The following is a 19,054-nucleotide window of genomic DNA, read 5'->3' on the forward strand; positions in this document are numbered from 1 at the left end:
GTTTCTTCATTTTATTCCTCATGGTATTGATAATTTTTAACACTGGTAGCATTCTTTCGATGCTTGAAAACATAAACAGTACAGGTCTATCAACATCAGATGCTGAAGAAACATTATTTTACAGGACGTTTTTCAAAATGGGGACCTACGTAGTAATTGTTTCAATAAATCTGCTACTGCTTAAGATTTGTCAGTATTTTTGTAATTATTTCTACCTCCAGACGTATAAATAAACTGTCTGTTTCACTGGATTATGCTTGTAGATTTCTTTTATATGTGCCTTATTTGGCAATGCCTAAGTCTGTTTCTGCTTGTTCTGGTTCTTTTGACGTACTGTCCTGGTTTTGTATCAATTTGTTCAAATAAAATTCCATGCATTATCAACACGTTCTCATGTTGTGATTATTGGGAGAGGAGGGTGGAACTGATGACTTGCATGATACAAATCAGAGACAGCTTTCAAACTATCCAAAGTGCTCCATTTGACCTGACTTCTCTTATCTGTTAGTAAATATTTACTATTATCTCATTGTATTCAAATAAAAGTTGCTTTAGAATACAGATTATGAAAATGGGAATTCCTGCCTGTAGCAGAAATGCTAAGTCACAGCCTGAAGCAGTGATTGAACACCTGGTGGAAGGCAGGGCCAGCAGGGGAGCTCAGGTGCATGCAATGTACCTGAGTGATTGGAAGGGATGGAGCCAGGATTTACCCCTTCCCAGACCTTATTTAAGGGTTGGCAGTGGATGCAAGGGTATCTTCTTGAAAATCCCTGTGTACCTGAGGCCTTTTTGAAGGTAAGAAGCATCTTTTCTTTATTTCTGTGCTTAAAACTGCTGCATTTGAGCAGGTCTTTGCTTGCTGCAGCCTGGGACCTTGCTACTCTGCTGTCATGCTGTCACTGCTGCGCTTTCCTTTGTATTACAGTGACGAGTTTCCTGCTCAGGTTGTAATTTTCTTAGTCGGTCCTGGAGATACCAGGTCTACGGTCTGATAGTGAAGTGCCCTAGTCACAGAACTTATGTCACAGGATTGCAGAACTGTAGGGATTGGAAGGGACCTCTAGGAATCATTGAGTTCAACTCCCTTCCTAAGGCAGGCTCCCATAGCAGGTTCATGGCTAAGTGTGCAGGTAGATCTTGAGTATCTCTGTAGAAGGAGAGTCCACTATTTCTTAGCACATCTTGTTCCAGTGCTTTATCACTGATAGTAAATAAGTTCATTCTTGTGTTAGTGTGGAGCTTCCCGTGTTCTAGATTCTGCCCGTTGTCCCTTTTTCTTTTGTTGCTCACCACCAAGAGTCTTATCTCTTATGGCTTGGCTTCAACACTTGAGATATTTATAAACAGTGATGAGATTCCCTCTCAGGAAACAAAAAATTATGAGGAGCTACAACAAGGCATGCAGGAATTGCAAGGGCAAATGGAGACTGCTTATTCAAATCTATGCAGGAATGAACCTTGCTTCTTTTTCTGCTGGTACCTGTTAGTTTCTGAACTGCTTAGTGGTTGGCTTATGTCACTTCTAGAGCTAAATGAAGTAAGGCTCATCGGAGTGGGGGCAGGGGGAAAGAATAGCTGTGAAGGAGAGCAATTTCCCATCATCGTCCATTTTCAGCCCAGTCTCTTTTAAATGGATAAACCACTATGAGCAGTGGAGTCCTCTTACGAGTGCTTGTTTTCCCCTTGAGCTTGGGTAAACCTATTTCATCTATAACTATCCCTGTTTTCAGCAGTTCCACTGACCTATTTACCCTGTTGCTAGAAGAACAAACCTTTGGCATGTTCCATTTATTTTGTTCTAAATTTAGTTTTCACCCCTGCCACTGTTGTTTGTTGGTTTTACTGGATAAATGCTGAGCAATTGAATGTTTTTGCAGCTGGTGTGCTTATAGCTGGTGCTGATGTGGGCAGCGTCTCAGCTGGGCAGCTGCATTTTTTTGTAATGGCACAGCAGGAACTGCAGGAGGCTAAGGAAGTGTTGGAGGAACTTGACATCTCTTGAGCAAGTGAGTAGTTTTCAGCAGTGCTGCCTAGTGTTCTTAATCCTCCCAAGCACTTCTCATCTTGTTTAACCTGGCTTCCTCGACAAAGTCAACAATAAACAGGAAGTATCATTGAGGTTATATTTGTCGGTAATATTTATTATTGTTTCTCCATCTGGGTACTTACAGAACATTGACTGTGTTTTTCAAACACTTTTTTTAGTGATGAAGGGAATGCTTTTGGAGCAGCACCTCTACCCAGGCTCTACTCTACTAGATTCTGATTTGGTCCTGCACACTCACCTGAAATTAATTTAAATGATTCTAAAATTAATAACTTAGCACATTTGTAATGTTTGAAAATCAAAAAACATGCATTTGTTTTTGCAGTGAACAGCTGATCTAAATTATTGTCTTTGGTCTTTTCTGGATCCAGGCTGCAATAGCGGGCAGTGCTTGCACTCTGTCCCTGAGAGCCAACAGCCTGGGGTACTTGTCTGCCAGGTCAGCTTTATAGGATAGGAGCGTTGTGCTGCACACATCCCAGTAGAAATCAGCCCATGTTACCTGGTGGAAAGAGGAAAGAAGTTGTAAACCTGAATTGGTAATCTCAGAAAATTAGGACAACGAATATCCTCAGCAAAAACGAAGCACGAATGATCTGGTTCCTGCTAGGTTTTGGGTTCTTAAGTTACAGAGATAGTAACTGTGGTGCAATGCAAGGATTAACTTGATTAAAAATTAGTCAAAACAGGTTCTTGCCACTAATATTGTTTTTTCTTCTTTTTTTTTAGTATTGACTCAGAAATCAAGCAGTGACTCTATGCAGAGTTTGTAACTCACACCTCCACTAAGTAGTGCAAAAGCATTTAAAATGTCTTGTATCAACGTCTAGAATGGTTTAGGAAATGCAGATCTATCCTGGTTTGCTTTCTTTTTCTGATGGCGTGAACAGCTTTCATTATACAATGGAGCAACCAGTTGTGTATTGGTAAGAAGAAAGAAATAAAAAAAAAAATATATCAAGTGACCTGTTTTTACAAGATTTCATTGGGATAGCGTGAAATCCATAATGCTAACAGTAGTCACAATTGCATTTTACTGGCGGTGTCATTGGGATGAGAGAAAACGAAATTATACTTACGGATTTCCCTACAAACCAATTTTTGTCTCCTAAGAAAGCATCCAGATTTTTCAGCAGCTCGGGGCCTTTGTTGGTGAGGATGTCGTTAAAAGCTTTCTCCTGGGGGAAGAACAGAATGCACACAGCGATCAGCAAAACTGGGTTCTTGAGGGTTTCTTAGGAAAAAAGATGAACAGGGAAAACTGGAAAAGCTGATGGATGGTCTGATCCAAGTAGAGTTGTCACATTCCTCTTTGATGGGAGGAATGTGTTAACATCCAAGTACAGATCAAGAATGCAGAGAGCGCAGTTATTTAAAATAAAGAAATGTGGTGGCAGCTGTGTTGTCATTGGAGTACTTGCATGGGGATACTATGCAATGCAGGAAAGCTGAACTACCTGAAAAGCTTGTCACCTGCCTGAAACACCCAGTGCTAGACTCAGTGAGCTGTGCAGAAAGGCAATTTGTTCTCTTACTAGCACCTAAAGAATGTTGAGATCTCCCACAGAGAAATGTGTGGTGATGCCACTCAACAACCTGTAACAACGTGGCAGGAGCCCTGCCATAGATTTGGGAAGAATTTGTAGCCATTCCTCTTGTACCATCCCTCCAGTTTGCAGAATCCCATAAGCCCGTTCTTTTCTGCTGTTGGTCAAGTATTGGTCAGTTGTTTTTCCTTGCCAGCCCTCCTAACGTGGACTATGAACCAGGCTTTTGCTGGATTTAACGTTTTTCATGTTAGCAGGTTGTTTTCTTTTTTTTTTTTTTTTTCATGCCTCAGTGAGACTTGAGGCGGAGTCTGTATGGGAGGTTACTTTGCACATTGGTGAGTTAAGGATAAGACTGAATAGCAGTGGTTCTCCATTAGCTGTTCCCGCAGCAGAAGGTTTTAAGGCTGCTAGTAAAGGGTTAGCTGTTTCCTTGGGAGATAGCTACTTTTTTCTTGTCACCTGCACGAAGTGATTGAGATAGCAAATGGCTGTGATTATCTTTTTGGCATGTGATGTTCTGTTTGGCACAGTTTGTGCAGTTGATACATGACCTGGCCACATATTTAACCAAGCCAAAATTTAGAAGCAGCAGCAGCCTGACCCCAAAAATGCTGGCTGGAATACAATCTGTATTTCAGATCAGACTGAAGTCTTGGCATCTCCTCCTGCTGTCTGTAAAGAGCTCTATAACTCAGCAGAAGAGGCTGAGGTGAGGCCTTGTGGCAACCTACAGCTCCTTGTGAGGGGAGCGGAGGGACAGTGCTGAGCTATTCCCTATGTGATAGCAATGGGACCTAGGGGAAAGGCAGGCATGGAGCTGCATCGTAGGAGGGTCAGGTTGGGTGATACAAAAAGGCTCTTCACTTCTTCAGAGGGTAGTGGGCATGGAATAGGCTCCCCAGGGCAGTCATCACAGCCCCAAGGTGGAACTCAAGAATTTGGAAAGTGTTCTCAGATATATGGTGTGATGTTTGGGTGGTGCTGTGTGGAGCCAGGAGTTGGACTCCATGATCCTTGTGGGTCCGTTCCGGTTTGGGATGTACTATGATTCTTTGAATTTGAACTGAGTGCTATGACTGCAAGTCACAGGCACAAGTTTGCAATTCAGAAATGTCAGACTTGCAGCCTGTGCTGTAACTTTTTTCTTTTTAATATTGCCACCCTTTGCAAAATATACATAACAAATGAAATCTCGTTACTCTCCAAGTCTCTGTCCTTTTGTACATCGACCACAAGGTGGTGGCAGTGGACCCAGGGAGATCTATTAGTGCCAGAAGTGCTGCAGACTCCCAAAAAGCAATTTTCTAGACCTTTTGGCCTCCCGAATAATGTCATGCAGCGTATATGCACACAGACACACGCGGGTTGCCTGTGAGCACTGCTTCCTTTCACGTTGAGCACTGGAGGCATGACCCAGATCTTAGTTTTGGAGAAGTGCGTTGGGACAGGCTGGGGCACACCCAGTGATGGAAGAACAGGGACAGCAGTTCTATGGCTTACGTGCTCTACTGCACTACTACACCAGCAAGGCTGGTGTTTCTAAATGTCCAAAAACTGTGAGTCAACATTCCCTTGCCAAACTAGGGGGAAATTAGGAAACTCCAAGAGGTCTTTGCAAAGCGAAGTAATTAGCATTTTTGAGTACTAAAACTTTCAAACTTCAGATTTTTCCCAAGAAGGTTTTGTAAGATTTCATTGTTTTTTATTAGTTTGTGAACAATTGGTCCTCTACGGTTTCTGTAACACAGTATCCCAGTCAGTCCAAGATGTTTGGATAAGGAAAAGGTGGCTGCTCTGGTAATTAATGAATGGACATGCTGGTACATCACAACTTTCCTAAAAGTGTTGTGTCATCTCCTGAGGTCAGAGCACTGTGAAACATCTGCAGTGCCAGCATTAACTCACTGTACCCTGAGCAACAACTCTGTAGGTTTGCATTTAAGGATGTGATGAGCAAGCACTGGGAAAAAGAGGGATGCCAAAACCTCAAGTGATCTAGGATTTGTCTGTGACTGCGTTCAAGTATCACAGCCATGCGTTACCAGGGCACTGGTGTCTGCAGAACATCCACACTAGATAGTGGTGGGGCCAAGGGGTTCTGAATTTTTCTAAAATATTATGGAGAAACCAAGGTGTAGGAGCACAAAAAGAAAATGGGACGGAGCTGTTAATCACACTGAATTAGCAGAGGCACAAAGATTTGAGCTTTTTGTGATGTTACAGATATTACAGTGCTAACTGGAAAGAGAGTGCCCTTTTGAAGAGCAGTTTGATATACGTGCATATGGTATCCTCAGTTTAAAGTGAGCGGGTGAGATGGCTGATGCTGACCTCATTGTTCCCACAATGGGGGGAAATCTTGTGAAGGTGGAAGGGAGCAGATGACCTTAACTCAGTTAGCTTGGAGGAAGAGCCACGGAGGTCTTCCGCCTTGGGGTGAGGTGAGATGGTGGGTTGGCATGAGGCTTTTTCCACAGAGGAGATGCTAAGGTACACATGCATATGGGTTATCATTGTTTAGCTTAGTGGCTGTCTTACCCTCACATCCTGATTTTTCTCTGCCCAGGGGAACAGTATTATGAAATCATCAATGGTGTCCACAATGGCATCAACCAATGCCTGCTCCACTGGAGTCTGACCTGCCAGACCTGTCAGAAGCAAGCATAAGGGAGATTAGTGACTTGTCAGAAATGCTTGATACTCTAGCTGTAAGCTCTATTCTTTGTGAGCATTTCCATAAAAAATATGTGCTATCCAGAGTGTTTTGATGCTAACAATATGCATTTGACTCCCTTACATCCTGGCATAATTTCACCTAACTTTGCTTTTTCCCCCTCCAGTCTCATATAGCTCCCTAAAGAGTGAGGTTTTTCTTTCCATCACATGAACACGCAGCCCATTTAAACCTTCTTATGATATACTGCTTACTTTTGATTACTCTGTTCTGTTTGCAAATCTCTTTTCCTCCCATGCTGCTCTCTGTTTTGCCAGTGGTTATCTCAGTATTCCTTCTTTCCCTTGCTTCTCTTCACAGACAAGTTCAGGCTTTTACTTTTGTGCATAGCCAGACTATCCTCTTCTTTCTCTCTTCTTTTAGACTTCCATAAATCATATGCTTTCTTTGTCAAGTCACTTACCTGGCTTATACCTTATTTACCTTATTCATTTGGAGGCAATGAATATGCCACTCTTTTGGGCACCGTAATCTGTGAGCCTTCAGTAAAGAACTGTTAGTGATGGACACCCAAAAATGCCATTTCTTTATTTTAAAGGGTTACTGAATATTGTCACTGGGAATTTTAAAGGGTTTTATTTTCCCCTTCCACTCATTCTTGTTGTTGTTGTTTTATGCTGCACTAACACATAAGCTGTATGGTCTGAATTTGCTGGGTTAGACCAGCAGGAAATTCCCATTGGAGGCTGATGAAAAAAGCTATGAGGGAATGTGCAAGTGATTATTTCTGACTATGAAAGCAGGGCTGCTTCTGATCAGCCTGCCAGCAGGAGACAGGCAGGAAGGTGATGTGGGAGGAAGAAGGAATTCCTCATAGTTTTTCTCAGTCTCATATCACCACATAGATGCTCATCATCCTCTTGCCTGGCAAGTAATAGATCATATCAGGGATGGAGGAAATTGGCAGTATTGCTTGACATGTGAAAATACATGATGATAGTCCATTGAAGAATAAAACTGTGGGCTTCTTACTGTTTCCTCAGCTGGAGAACATGGAATATGAGGAAGTGCTCTGAAAGGCAGGTTTCGTCTCTCTGCTCAGAATACAAAAATAGTCTGACAGCACTTTGCTTCCCAGCCTGTCTTCACTTTGCTGACGTGCACCGCCACCAACACATCTGCTTTCAAGCAGACTTGCTTTATGCAAGTCTGAATGACAGCTACTGACCTGAAGCAAGCCCTGACTACTCTCTTTGATTACTTGCATTACTAAAGAGTCTTATATCATTTGGTATAGCTGGCTGAGTGCTTTCATGGTGTGTAGTATTTAATGATGAGTGAAGTCACCTTCTGATGTAATCTCTCTGCTGAAACAGAACTGTTGCCTACATCTGCTTTAGAGTGCTCTGGCTGCAATCATCTTGAGTGCTTTCAAAAGCTCCTTACTCTGGTGCTTTCTGGTCTCATGACAGCTCAGAATTTAGCTGCATGGAAAACTACCCTGAGAGGCACTGGGGGTCACAGGTACATGCTTTCTCTCATGCAGAGACAGAAGGGTAAGGTTTAGTGCTGGGAAAGTCAGACCAAAACCTAGGTGTTAGATGCAGAGGGGAATGTACTTGGATATAAAGGGATTCATAGAATTTTATAATCATTGGAGCTGAAAGAGACCTTTAAAGGTCACCTAGTCCAACTCCCCTGCAATGAACAAGGACTCAGGATTATTTGTGCAGTTTCCTTTCAGTGTGCTTAACATGCAAATGGGAAGCTCTGCCAAGTGATTTCAGCTGTGAACTATAGCCCTTCATGCTGCAGACTGTTACTTTGAGCCTTACTCTTTACTGTGGTCTGATTTTTATTCTCTATATTCCATTTGAGTAGCTCGGTATTTTGCCCTAGGGTTCCAGTGACTCACAGATGTCCTGCTCTGTGTTTGGGCTTATTAAGCTGTTAGTTTTTATTCTGCTTTTGGCTGTGATTGGGTGTGGTTTTTTTTCCCAGAGCATTGAAGGTGACTGCAGAACAGAGCGAGAAAGGTGTCAGATGAGTTACCTGCTTCTCTGGCAAGGTACCTTGCGATTGCCAGGCTCTGGTGAATGATCACTCCATCTACTTCCAGAATGGGGACTTTGCCGAATGGGATAGCTTGGAGGGAAGAAAAGAAAGAAATGAAATAAAATCATTGTCCTTAACTGCGAGTTGCGCTTTTACCACGCTTGAAGGGAAATCTATGTTACAGCATTTAGCGGTTTCACTGTGTTTCTGTAGGGAAATGCTATAGACACGGACTAAAAAGAAAAATCGGGGTAAGGAGAAACCACCTCACACTGCAAGAAGGCAGCTGTAGTGTAGAAACCAACTACTGCATTTCCTATTTCCTAGGCTTGTGCTTTAAAACCTGAATACATCCCTAGGTACATTAGATTCCTTACAGAGGAAGATTTTTCTTCAGAAGCATGTAGCTCCTTTTGTTTTCAGCTTTCTCCTCCCCAGAAAAGTGAACGCCAAGGCTAGGCGAAGTACTTCTGGAGTCTTTGTAATGCAGGGCCCATCTGGGGTATGAAATAGAAGATTGGGCACACTGCAAAGATGCTTGCTTGCTGCTGTTTTGAATTCAGTGGAAGTATCTGTATTTCAGAATTTTATCCTATGGCAAGACTTTCCATGTAGCAGTTCTCCAAAGAGACTACATGAAAGCTTATCTCACTGGGAGACAAGTACAGCTCTCACAATGAACCACGAATGCTAGGATATTCAAATCTACTTGACTAGGCTTGCATTCAAAAACAAAAACTCAGTCTTGGGGAAAAGGCCTCCAGACACTGAGCATATGTGAAGGCAGACTAAGCAGGCGTGATAGATACCTGTAAGAACTTGAGCTGGCACAATAGATACGTGTGAGGATATATTCATTTAGTGATACCTTGTGTGTCAAAACTTGGGTTTCTGTTACGCCACATTTTGGTTGGCGTGACTTCAAGAGGGGCTGGAACATTGGAACTGAGCTGAATCTAAGAAAAACATGGGAAGCTGGAAAATATGAGAATCTAATGACCACAGGAGTCTAGAGTATGATACAAGGCAGAGAATTCAAGGTGCAGCAGGCTATGGCTAGCAGGGAGGTAACATACTGTTCCCTCATCTATTCCAGTTGCTACAAAAATCTTTGCTGGCCTGTAATTCAGAACGACCTGTAGGGTTGTCTAATGGGGTGAGGGATTTCTTTGACTGTTCTGTAGGAGCAGGGCTTATCTGGATGCCACTGTGTGCAAGGCAATGTGAAACTCTCACCTTTAGGATGATGTATACATTCTTTCTTTGGTCCGATGATTATTTTAGATAGATGTGGCTGTGATTGCATTCTTTGTTAGCATAAACTATGGAGGACAGAAGAATCTGTGTGTCAGTTCAACTAACTTGGTGTGTTTAGTGCCAATTAAATTTCTGTTGTTTCTGCAGGTTCCAATGAGAAGAGTACATGAGCTCAGCTAACTATGAGATGTACACCTTCTTTCCACAGATGTTACTGACTTTTCTGCTTCTCCAAATCCACTGCTGACACTCACTAAGAAGTGCAGCCCAGATTACAAATTTTATGGGATCTCCCAGTGGGTAATTTTGAACACTCTCCTAAAGTAGATGAGCAATAGAAGGAGAAAATAATGAAATCTGATGCACTTTTCACTGTTCATCAAAATAATAATAGTGTTGCCACACGGCTCTGTGGTTTAGCATGAAATATGCGAATTACTTTAGGTATGAGACTCTTAATATCAAACCTGAATGAATTTGGAAGCTGCACAGAACATACCGGATTCCTCTGTGCAGTTTTTCCTGCATGTGAGTAGAGTACCTTTCCTTCCCCAGGCTCAATGCACTGTGAGGCCAGGATGCATGTCAATATTGACGACTAGCAGAAGCAAGGGAGATCAAAGAGAATTAACTGTATTTCTCCAGGGAGAAAGCATGCAATGCTCACTTGTTCTGAAACAATAGTAGCCTTTTTTCCTAGAAAACTTCATATGTTTATTATCCTGTGAGCAGCAAAGTCCTTGAAATTCCACATATTGCTTCACCTGTTTATCAAATCCAGAGAGAAAAAGAACATCTCTGAATGCTAAATTGAAGAACTTTCTGTTTGTGAAAATGAGAACAGCCTTGGTTCTCCCACAGGCCGGCAGTGCTGGATGCCCTGGGCCTCAAAGCTGCAGAGCTTTGGAATCAGAGCTTTGGCTCATACTGGATAGCAGTGCATTCTTCAAGGAAGCGTCCTTCCAATGCCCCAGCCCCAAAAGAGATCACGTTGCAGAGGTTGGCAAGAGGGTAGTAGATAGATAAAGTGTAGTTCAGAAACAAAGAATATTGCCTGGAAGGAGTTAAGGGGATGCCTGTAGAGGGCTGTTAGGGGCACAGCAGTCTGATACAGCTTTGACTTGATCATCATGACTCAGCCAGATTCTTTGGCAATAACTGCCAGAACACAGCAATGGCAGTTCAGGTTGGGAAACTTAATTGCTTAATCCCAAACAGAACAGACTATTTTCTAATGAGCTTACACATGAGGGGAGGAAGTCTGACAGCTTCAGTTTGACTGACGTTTCACTCTGATGCTCATTAAGTGGAAAATGAAAACCAGCTTGTTTGTCTGCTTGTTGAGAAGCCGTCAGTGATGGCAAAAAAAGGGGGAGACATCTTTCTGACAGCTGAGGAAGATGGGTAAAGACATGACAGGCAGCAGTGTGCTAATCATTTTCCATGTCCTGTTTCTCAGGGGTGTGCTCAAGTCTGGATTACTTCGTTTTTTCCTGGCATTCCACTGAATTCTAGGAAATGGCTTGAAGGTACCAGTCATGCCTAGTAACATTTTTTTTTTCTCAGCTCTGACCTGTTTTCATTAGAATCTAGTTATTTTTTTTATTATTTTTTGCCAAGAGGCAGCATGTATGTTGTTACCATTACTATGCGATAAAGTCTTTAAAGCATAACAGTTAGTAAACAGGATAGCCTTTTTCCTTTCTTTCCTCTTCAAAATGTGATTCAATTATTTTTCTTTCTTGCAAAGAACACAGAACATAGATATTTTTCATGATGGTGCAGTGCCTGATATGACCATACACTGACCTTACTGATTTCTTGATTATTGAATTACTGAGCTGCAAATGAGCGCAGCTTCTGAGAGGTTTGAGAAGAGCCCACTTGTGTTGACTGTTGTAAAAATCTATCAGTTGTTCAAGAATCTTTAGCTGCGTGGTGGGCTATCCTTGCACACACAAAAATGTGGCAGACATCCACAGAACAGTCAGAACAGAAAACATTCATGATGCATTTTCTCTACGTTAGAGGAGAAGGTATAATGGATTATGAAGTTGGATTTTTCAGGCTGAAAAAGAATTTTTGAGAAGCTCCTTTTTCTCTTGAAGCATTAGCAACCAAAATTCATGAACTACTGTCCAAGTTCTTAGTATCATGCACTGAAGTGTCGTCTTGCTCTTATCACTTAAAAAATTCCATGATAATAAATTCACAGCATCACATGGAGATTGCCTGTACATTCAAGTTTGAATGCTGTGGGCTGGAATATGTTCTCTGTGAGTACTGGAGATTTCCTTCTATGACTGAAAAAGAGGGATTTGTGTTAGTACGTTTCCTTGTTAGGAAGGATACAAGTAGTCTTCTCAACAAACGGGTGCCATTTTCTTGCAGGGTTTGCAAAAAGACCCCCACATGTCCTCTGTAGATGCCATGCATGTAGCCTATTTCCTCTGTACAGATAACACAGCCAGGCTCACATGTACTCGCAGACCTCAGGTTACAACAGAACATGCTCAGTGATTTCCTTACACCACAGATGTGGCTTCCATGGCTTCCTTTGAGTTTTCTCCTGTCAGTGCTTTTGGCCCTTGCTCTCCTCACTGACATCATATATCAAGGAACCTCTGGAGTTCTATGAATGCAGTGTGTACATAAACATTATATTCAAACACTATTCAGTTTTCATCATCCGTTTTAAATCATACAATGGTTTGATTTATAAGGGACCCTTTAAGATCATCTCATCCAACTTGTCTGTAATGAACACGGCCATATCTACAGCTAGATCAGGTTGCTCAAGCCCCATCCAGACTGATGTTGAATGTCTCCAAGGACGTAGCATCTGTCACCTCTTTAAGCAACATTTTTTAGTTTAATTGTGTAAAAAAAAAAAAAATATATATATATATATATATATATTTCCTTATATCCAGTCTAAATTTCTTCTTGTTTGATACCTTTACTCCTTCTTCTGCCACAACAGACCCTGCTAAAGAGTCTGTTCTTTCTTATAGCACCTCTTTAGATACTGAACTTCCCTTTAGCTACTGATGTAAGGGTATAGTTCATGTATTTCCAGGTGAACAAAGCACGTAGGTCAGTCCCTGCTCTGCTCCTACTAAAAGAAGTGGCACACGCATCCATAATGTGAGAGGGATCTTGTCGGCACAAAACAAGAATCAGAGAGAAAACACGAAGGAAGAGGTTTTTTTTTTTTAAAAAAAAAAAAAAGAGTGGACTGAATGGTGGATATGTATGCTGCTTCACTCATTTTTCTTTAACCTTGATCAGTTAGGGGATTTCTTACATCAATGCATACCCGTGGGTATGGATATGGATGTTCTTTCTATATTTTTCAAAACAAAATTGCAAATTTTTCTGCAAAAATTTCAACTTCCAGTTAATCACGTTCATTTTAAGATGAAAAACTAGAAAATTCTGCTACTGTCATCTTAGAAAATTTCTCAGGCATACTCGTTCTCCTTTAGCATCCCCTTGTTTTGTTGCTTATCTGAGGCAGAGGGCACAGTTGATGATAGTGTTGATTTATAGACTTTGAATGAAAACTCCATGAAAAACAGAATGGGTTTGTGATTTTTTTTTTAAGCATTCTGCTTGGAAAACCAATTCCGTGATTGTCTTTAAATTGAATTTGCATATGCAGATTTTTACTTTTCCTTTTATCCTAGTTATTCATTAGTTTTAGTGTTGCATGCATTCAAGAAAATGTTGACAGAGGCTGATTACAAGTACAGGTTGATCCACATCCTCTCTTCTCATTTCAGGAAAGATTCACTGAAGTATCTGCCTAGTGTTTAACACCAGATAATTTATTTATATATATATCTCAGTTTTGAATGTCTGTTGTGATTGGAACAATGATGTTTGTAGTTTCTGATGGATACCTAGCAGGGAAGATGCATGTTAAAAGCAAGGAAGTCTGTATAAATTTCTTCCATCTCATGAAGTCCCCCAAGGGCTGTGGCACTTACTGTCTTCTTGGAGTACCTATAGATTATCACTAATGACTTCAGAACTTCTTATTGAGCAGGAAGAGCTCTTTGCCCAGCCTTCTGGGCACAGCCCAATGGATAGTAACCACATGGACCTGTTTCTTTTTCAAGGACAGGGAGAGGTAATGTAACTCAGAGCTGAACTGATTCTCCCAAACCTGCCAGCTATGCTCTCACTTGTGCTTCCTTAGATCCTGAGAAAGCCCCTACAAAGATAGTAGTTTTCTCCTTCCCTTAGCTCTTTGCTCCTTTTCCACTCATCTTTGCTTCTTCATTACTCTTGTCATCATCTCTGTTCTCTCCTCCCCGCACTCATCCTGGCTTGCCCCAGTTGTTCAGTTTAGGTCCTCATATTTCTTGTGATTTGATACATCCCAACTGACATGCTTCTCCCCATGCTTCCTCCAGACTACGGTTAAATTTTCCATAGACTTAATGCTAAGCAGACTATACTTAAGTAGTTGGATGTCCCTCCAAACCAGAATAATGGTGCAATCAGGCAGCTGAGATTGGTGTCATACCAAGGTATTTGAATTGGTTAAAGATGAGGGAAATTAAACATCATCGCTATGCCTCTTACTGCCTTTCCTTGTCAATATGAATTCTTCCTTGTCTTGGAAATGGTCCGTTATTATTTTCTTTTCCATTAATATTTAGTTGGATCACAAGAAATACATGTCAGAAACGTTGCTTCTTCCAATGCAAGCGTACAGAATACTTATTTTTTATAAGGCTAGCACAGGAGCAAGGCCCCTGGGAAGTGACTGGGATAGAACTGGAGGCATCCAGCAACCGTATCTTCTGGAAATGTATGACTAGGATGGTGCTCTGCTCCAACTTCAGTCCAGCTTCCATGCTGATGCTATTAAAACTCAGATTTTCTGTGAAAGCCACTGCTAACCCTTATCTTTTATTCAAAGATCACTACTGTATATTATTCTAGCAAGACCGATGTAGCAGCATGTCATCCTAGAAACAGCACAGGTACTCCCACAAAAAACCTTTCTCTGCTGTCGAGTGTCTATAAAGATTTGCCTATTGGAAACATTTTCAGTACAACAATTAGTCTGCCAAGTTTCCTGAGGAATCATTCCACCTCCTAAACAGTTTATGGGGTGTTTACAGATATCAGCGCAATTAAAGCATCCTTTGCTATGACTAAAAAGTCTGTGCAATTGCCATTGCATCAAATTCTTTGAATGAAACACATTACAGTGGCTGTTATTGCACGCTAATCCAGTATCTTAAGAGGATGTTAACTTAGAACATCATTGCAGTAGATTCTCAGCTATGTTGTGCCTTTTTTTCCAGTGTAATACTTTATCTCTCTTTTGAGAGGAGCCTATTATGTGATAAAGTGCATCTTGAGAGACCCTATTACATGATTGCATAGAGTTCTCAAATTGTCTGAAGTTTAAGTATAGCATATTCAAATTAAAGCAAATGTAAATTTGTGTTCATTTACTTATTTTGATGATTGGCTATGTGAAGTGAATGTTATTTAAAGCTGCTTCTTGATATATTCAGCTGTTGTATTGAAGTCTATGCTAAAGCTGATCAACTCAATACTTTCTTTGACTTGTTCATCTTAAAAATACAATTTTTGCCTGAAATCTGCACAGAATTGCTGAGTTGCAGAAAATGTAAATTTAGAATATATGAACCAAATGACAAATTTAGCTTCATTAAGTATTCCCTCTCCCCTACAAAATAAACTCCCATCTCTTGGGTGTAAACAGAATCAAGTGAGACATTCTAGGCACAAGAAATTACTTATTTGCTTGAACATGCTGAAAGGACCAGCTTGCTGGGGTAGCCACTTGAAAATGCTAAAATAAACAACAAATGCGTAACACTCTTCTGTCTAGTCCAAAATTAGACTTGCAGCAGCTGCAAGTCTGCTTTCTGAATGAACTTTCTGCGCGTTAATCTCAGCGCAGACAGTTTCTATCTTCCATTCAATTTTACAGCAAAACTAAAAAATAAAGAATTCCTTTCTTCAGAACAGTGGCAGTATTTTCTATTTTGTATGGGATGATTTGGGCTGTGGGGTGGCGTTTGTTGTGAAACCATACCTTAGGTTTTTGTAAACTGATGAATGTGGACAATTTGTGCTCTTAGAAAAACTTCAGTGCTTTGATTTGTTCCCTTGAATCATGGACTTTCTTTGTCCAAACTTGTTAAGAGAAAAATTTCCTGTCTCTCAATTGTTTTTTCCTAATTTATTGTACTTCAGGTTTTGCAGTAAGCACGCATACACTGTACTTGCAGACTCTGCTGTCAAAAGTGATTTCAAGTGGGTAACTCATAGAATGGCTTGGGTTGGAAGAGATCTCAAGGATCATCAAGCTTCCACCCCCCTGCACAGTCAGGGCCACCAATCTCCATATCTAATACTAGACCAGGCTGTCCAGGGCCCCATCCAACCTGGCCTTGAACATCTCCAGGGACGGGGCATCCACAACCTCTCTGGGCAGCCTGTGCCAGCACCTCACTACTCTCATAGTAAAGAACTTCCTCCTGATATCCTACCTAAATCTCTCTTCCTTTAACTTAAAACAATTTCGCCTTGTCCCCCCTTGTAAAGGGCTGACTATCATCCTGCTAGTAGGCTCCCTTTAGGTACTGCAAACATACCTCATTGTGTGCAAATGTACATAGCATTTTGACTGTGTTATTTATTAAATGCTCATAAATATATAATAATGTAATTAGTTCAATGAATTGGGCCAATTTTAATGATTATTGAGGGTTACAAAATAATCAGCGTATCAAATTGCTATTATCTTAGCTGTGATTACATCAAAAGTAGCTGTAATTCCCCTTAATACTTTAGTACTCTTTTGTTTTCCCCAGGCTGAGATTAACTGGAATCTACTACTTTAACTCCTATTCTTATAGGAGTAGACACAGTACAGGCAAAATGGGAAAAATATACCTGATGTTCATCGGAAGTCACCTCTAGAAATGACAGCAATGAGATCTGTCAGCCTGTGTATGTTCAACGGGTTCAAGGGATTCCCTCATTTCATATTTAGTGTTAAACAAAGCAATAACTGAACATTTTGGCAACAGTCCTGTAACCCAGTTTCCTGAGGACTGGTACTTTTTCAGCTAGCCATTCCCTCTTCAATATGCTCCTCCACAGAGGGATCTGAGGCCCATTTTGAAAATTCAGCCCAGTAGGGAATCCAAGCTGCTTATGTTATGTTGTTGTAATGTTAAGACACACAAATCCTATACAGCCTAGCTGAGAAGAATTTTTTGCTTAGTCATAGTATGTGAAGGCAGTGTTTGAGCGCATGAAGGTAAATCTGAACAGTGACCCTTGATCACGTACAGTGCAAAGCTGTTAACCTTTAAGCACCACTGCTACCTTTTATCTAAAGCTTAGCTTAATGATTAGCCTGTGGCAGATAATCTGTTTGGAAATACTGTGAGTGAGTAACTGTTGCTTCACAGAAAAGGAGGATGTGGTAATCATCAACTGTTTGTTCTCCAGGCAAGTTCCTTAGCAGTATTACTTTGTTTTGTGCACAGAACGATATCTGAACTCTTGTTTTAGGTGATAAACGTCTGAACTTGAAAACTGACTGCAGCGCAAATGCCAGTGGTGGTAAAGGCCACCATGACGTAGGTATTTGAATTAGGTAGGATTCAGTGAACCTTCCAGAAGCAAGAGATATAATAGCACTTTATGACATGCAGTCAACTATTTCTTCTCATGTGAAATCTTTCCTGGTCAATTAGTATGATCCATTCAAGTTCCCATTGGCTGACTAAATGGAAACAAAGCCTGAAATTTTTAAACCAGTATAAATTTTGCACAGATCATAGAATCATCGTGGTTGGAAAAGACCTCCAAGATTATCCAGTCCAACTATGTGCCTACCACCAGTATTTCCACGCTAAACTGTGTCTTTTAGTACCACAAATAGATGTTTGCTGAACACCTCCAGAGATGATTGACTCAACCACCCCCATGGGCAACCCATTCCAGTGCCTAACCAGACTTTTAGAGAAGGAATTTCTTCTAACATCCAATATGAATCTCCATGAGAGATGCAACATCTTGACCTTGGCCTGCTGTTTGAATAGCTTTTCCTAAGTTCCAAACTGCAGGTGTTTCTATAGCCTGCAAGTCACTATGTTTGCTTTATCTTTTTAACTTGTCTTACTGAAATTCCTGAATTTTGTATACTGGCTTGATATGTTTCTAATATTCTCTGAATTTTGTTTTGGGACATAAGTTGGTGTGTGCATCTGAATATGTACACACTTAAACATGAAAATATCTTATATAGTTATTTCCTCAATTCATCTGAATTCTCAAAGGAGGTCTCTTTAACTTAAAAACACATAAAATGGAGCGCTGTAGCCTGCAGCACACTCTCAGAAGTCTGGGAAAGGCTGTGCTGTTCTTGGGAACAACAGGACTGAGGCATCTCTTTTGATCTTTTTTTTCCCCCTCTTCTTTAAATATCTGACTTCTTTCTTCTTTTTTTTTTTTCTCATCACTTTCTCTCTTTGAAAACATTTCTTGTTGCAAAGTGTGATCTTTGAGACCAAATCCTCTAAAGAACCCAGGAAGATGAATAAAGTCAGCTTTAGGCACGTACTAGTAAAACCAAATTGGTTAGGAGTAAAAGCCCATCTGAATGACCACAGTAAGTCATTTTAGGCTGCTTGAAGATTTGTTTTTGGAATTCTGTGAGAGCATCATGCTATTTTGCCCATGTTGGATCTAGGGCATAAAATTCCCATATCCCAAGATTGAATATGTTTCTGATTGTGAAACACAAAGTTACCTCCCAAACTGTTTTGATTTTGACATCATTTCTAGTGGAAATTTTGATATAAGAATCTGCACTACTTACTTGGCTTAATTTTGGGCCAGTCTGCTGCTTCCAATCTATGGTCTTCATATTTTATGCCTGAATAGGCAAAAATGTAGCGGCTGATTTCTGCTCTTCCTCGCAGATTGAAGTACGTCAGCTTGTAATTGGGCATGCTGGGTTCCTGGAAGGGTAATCACCAAGTTACTTGAAACATGAGCAACAATCTTCTTAGCAAAGCACAATCTATGCTTGTTAATGAAATGTGGTTGTACAATGCAAAGAATGTATTACACCAAGCCATGATGCCTTGCATTGGTCATTTTGTTCCGCATTTATCAGCCACAATATTCAGACACAGGCTCCTTAGATATCTCCAGAAAGATTACTTGTCTTTTTTTTGCAGATGTTAGTAACTCTCAGCCTAGGCTTATTTCTGTTGCTACTCCAAGCTCTGGCCATTTCTATGAAGTGTTTGATCAGAGTGCACATTTAAAACCATCTACTGTAACAGGAAATAGATGCTTTGTCGAGCAGACATTTGGTTCAAGCTTGTCCTACTCACCTCTACTGCTCACAGAGATCTGCATCCAAGACTTAATCAGTAGAACTGACAAAGT

General features: G+C 40.8%; 1 protein-coding gene across 1 annotated transcript; it reads right to left on the reverse strand.

The window, feature by feature from the left end:
* Positions 1–2,387: 2,387 nt before the first annotated feature.
* HPGDS (hematopoietic prostaglandin D synthase) lies at positions 2,388–18,609 on the reverse strand (the record flags this gene model as incomplete). Its single annotated transcript, XM_079535071.1, has 5 exons — positions 2,388–2,552; positions 3,130–3,228; positions 6,139–6,248; positions 8,327–8,419; positions 18,477–18,609. The coding sequence occupies 5 exons, from the start codon at positions 18,607–18,609 to the stop codon at positions 2,388–2,390; spliced, it is 600 nt and encodes a 199-aa protein (XP_079391197.1).
* Between the last annotated feature and the right edge of the window lie 445 nt (positions 18,610–19,054).

Source organism: Tetrao urogallus, assembly GCF_951394365.1.
Source record: "Tetrao urogallus genome assembly, chromosome: 4".
Taxonomy (NCBI): domain Eukaryota; kingdom Metazoa; phylum Chordata; class Aves; order Galliformes; family Phasianidae; genus Tetrao; species Tetrao urogallus.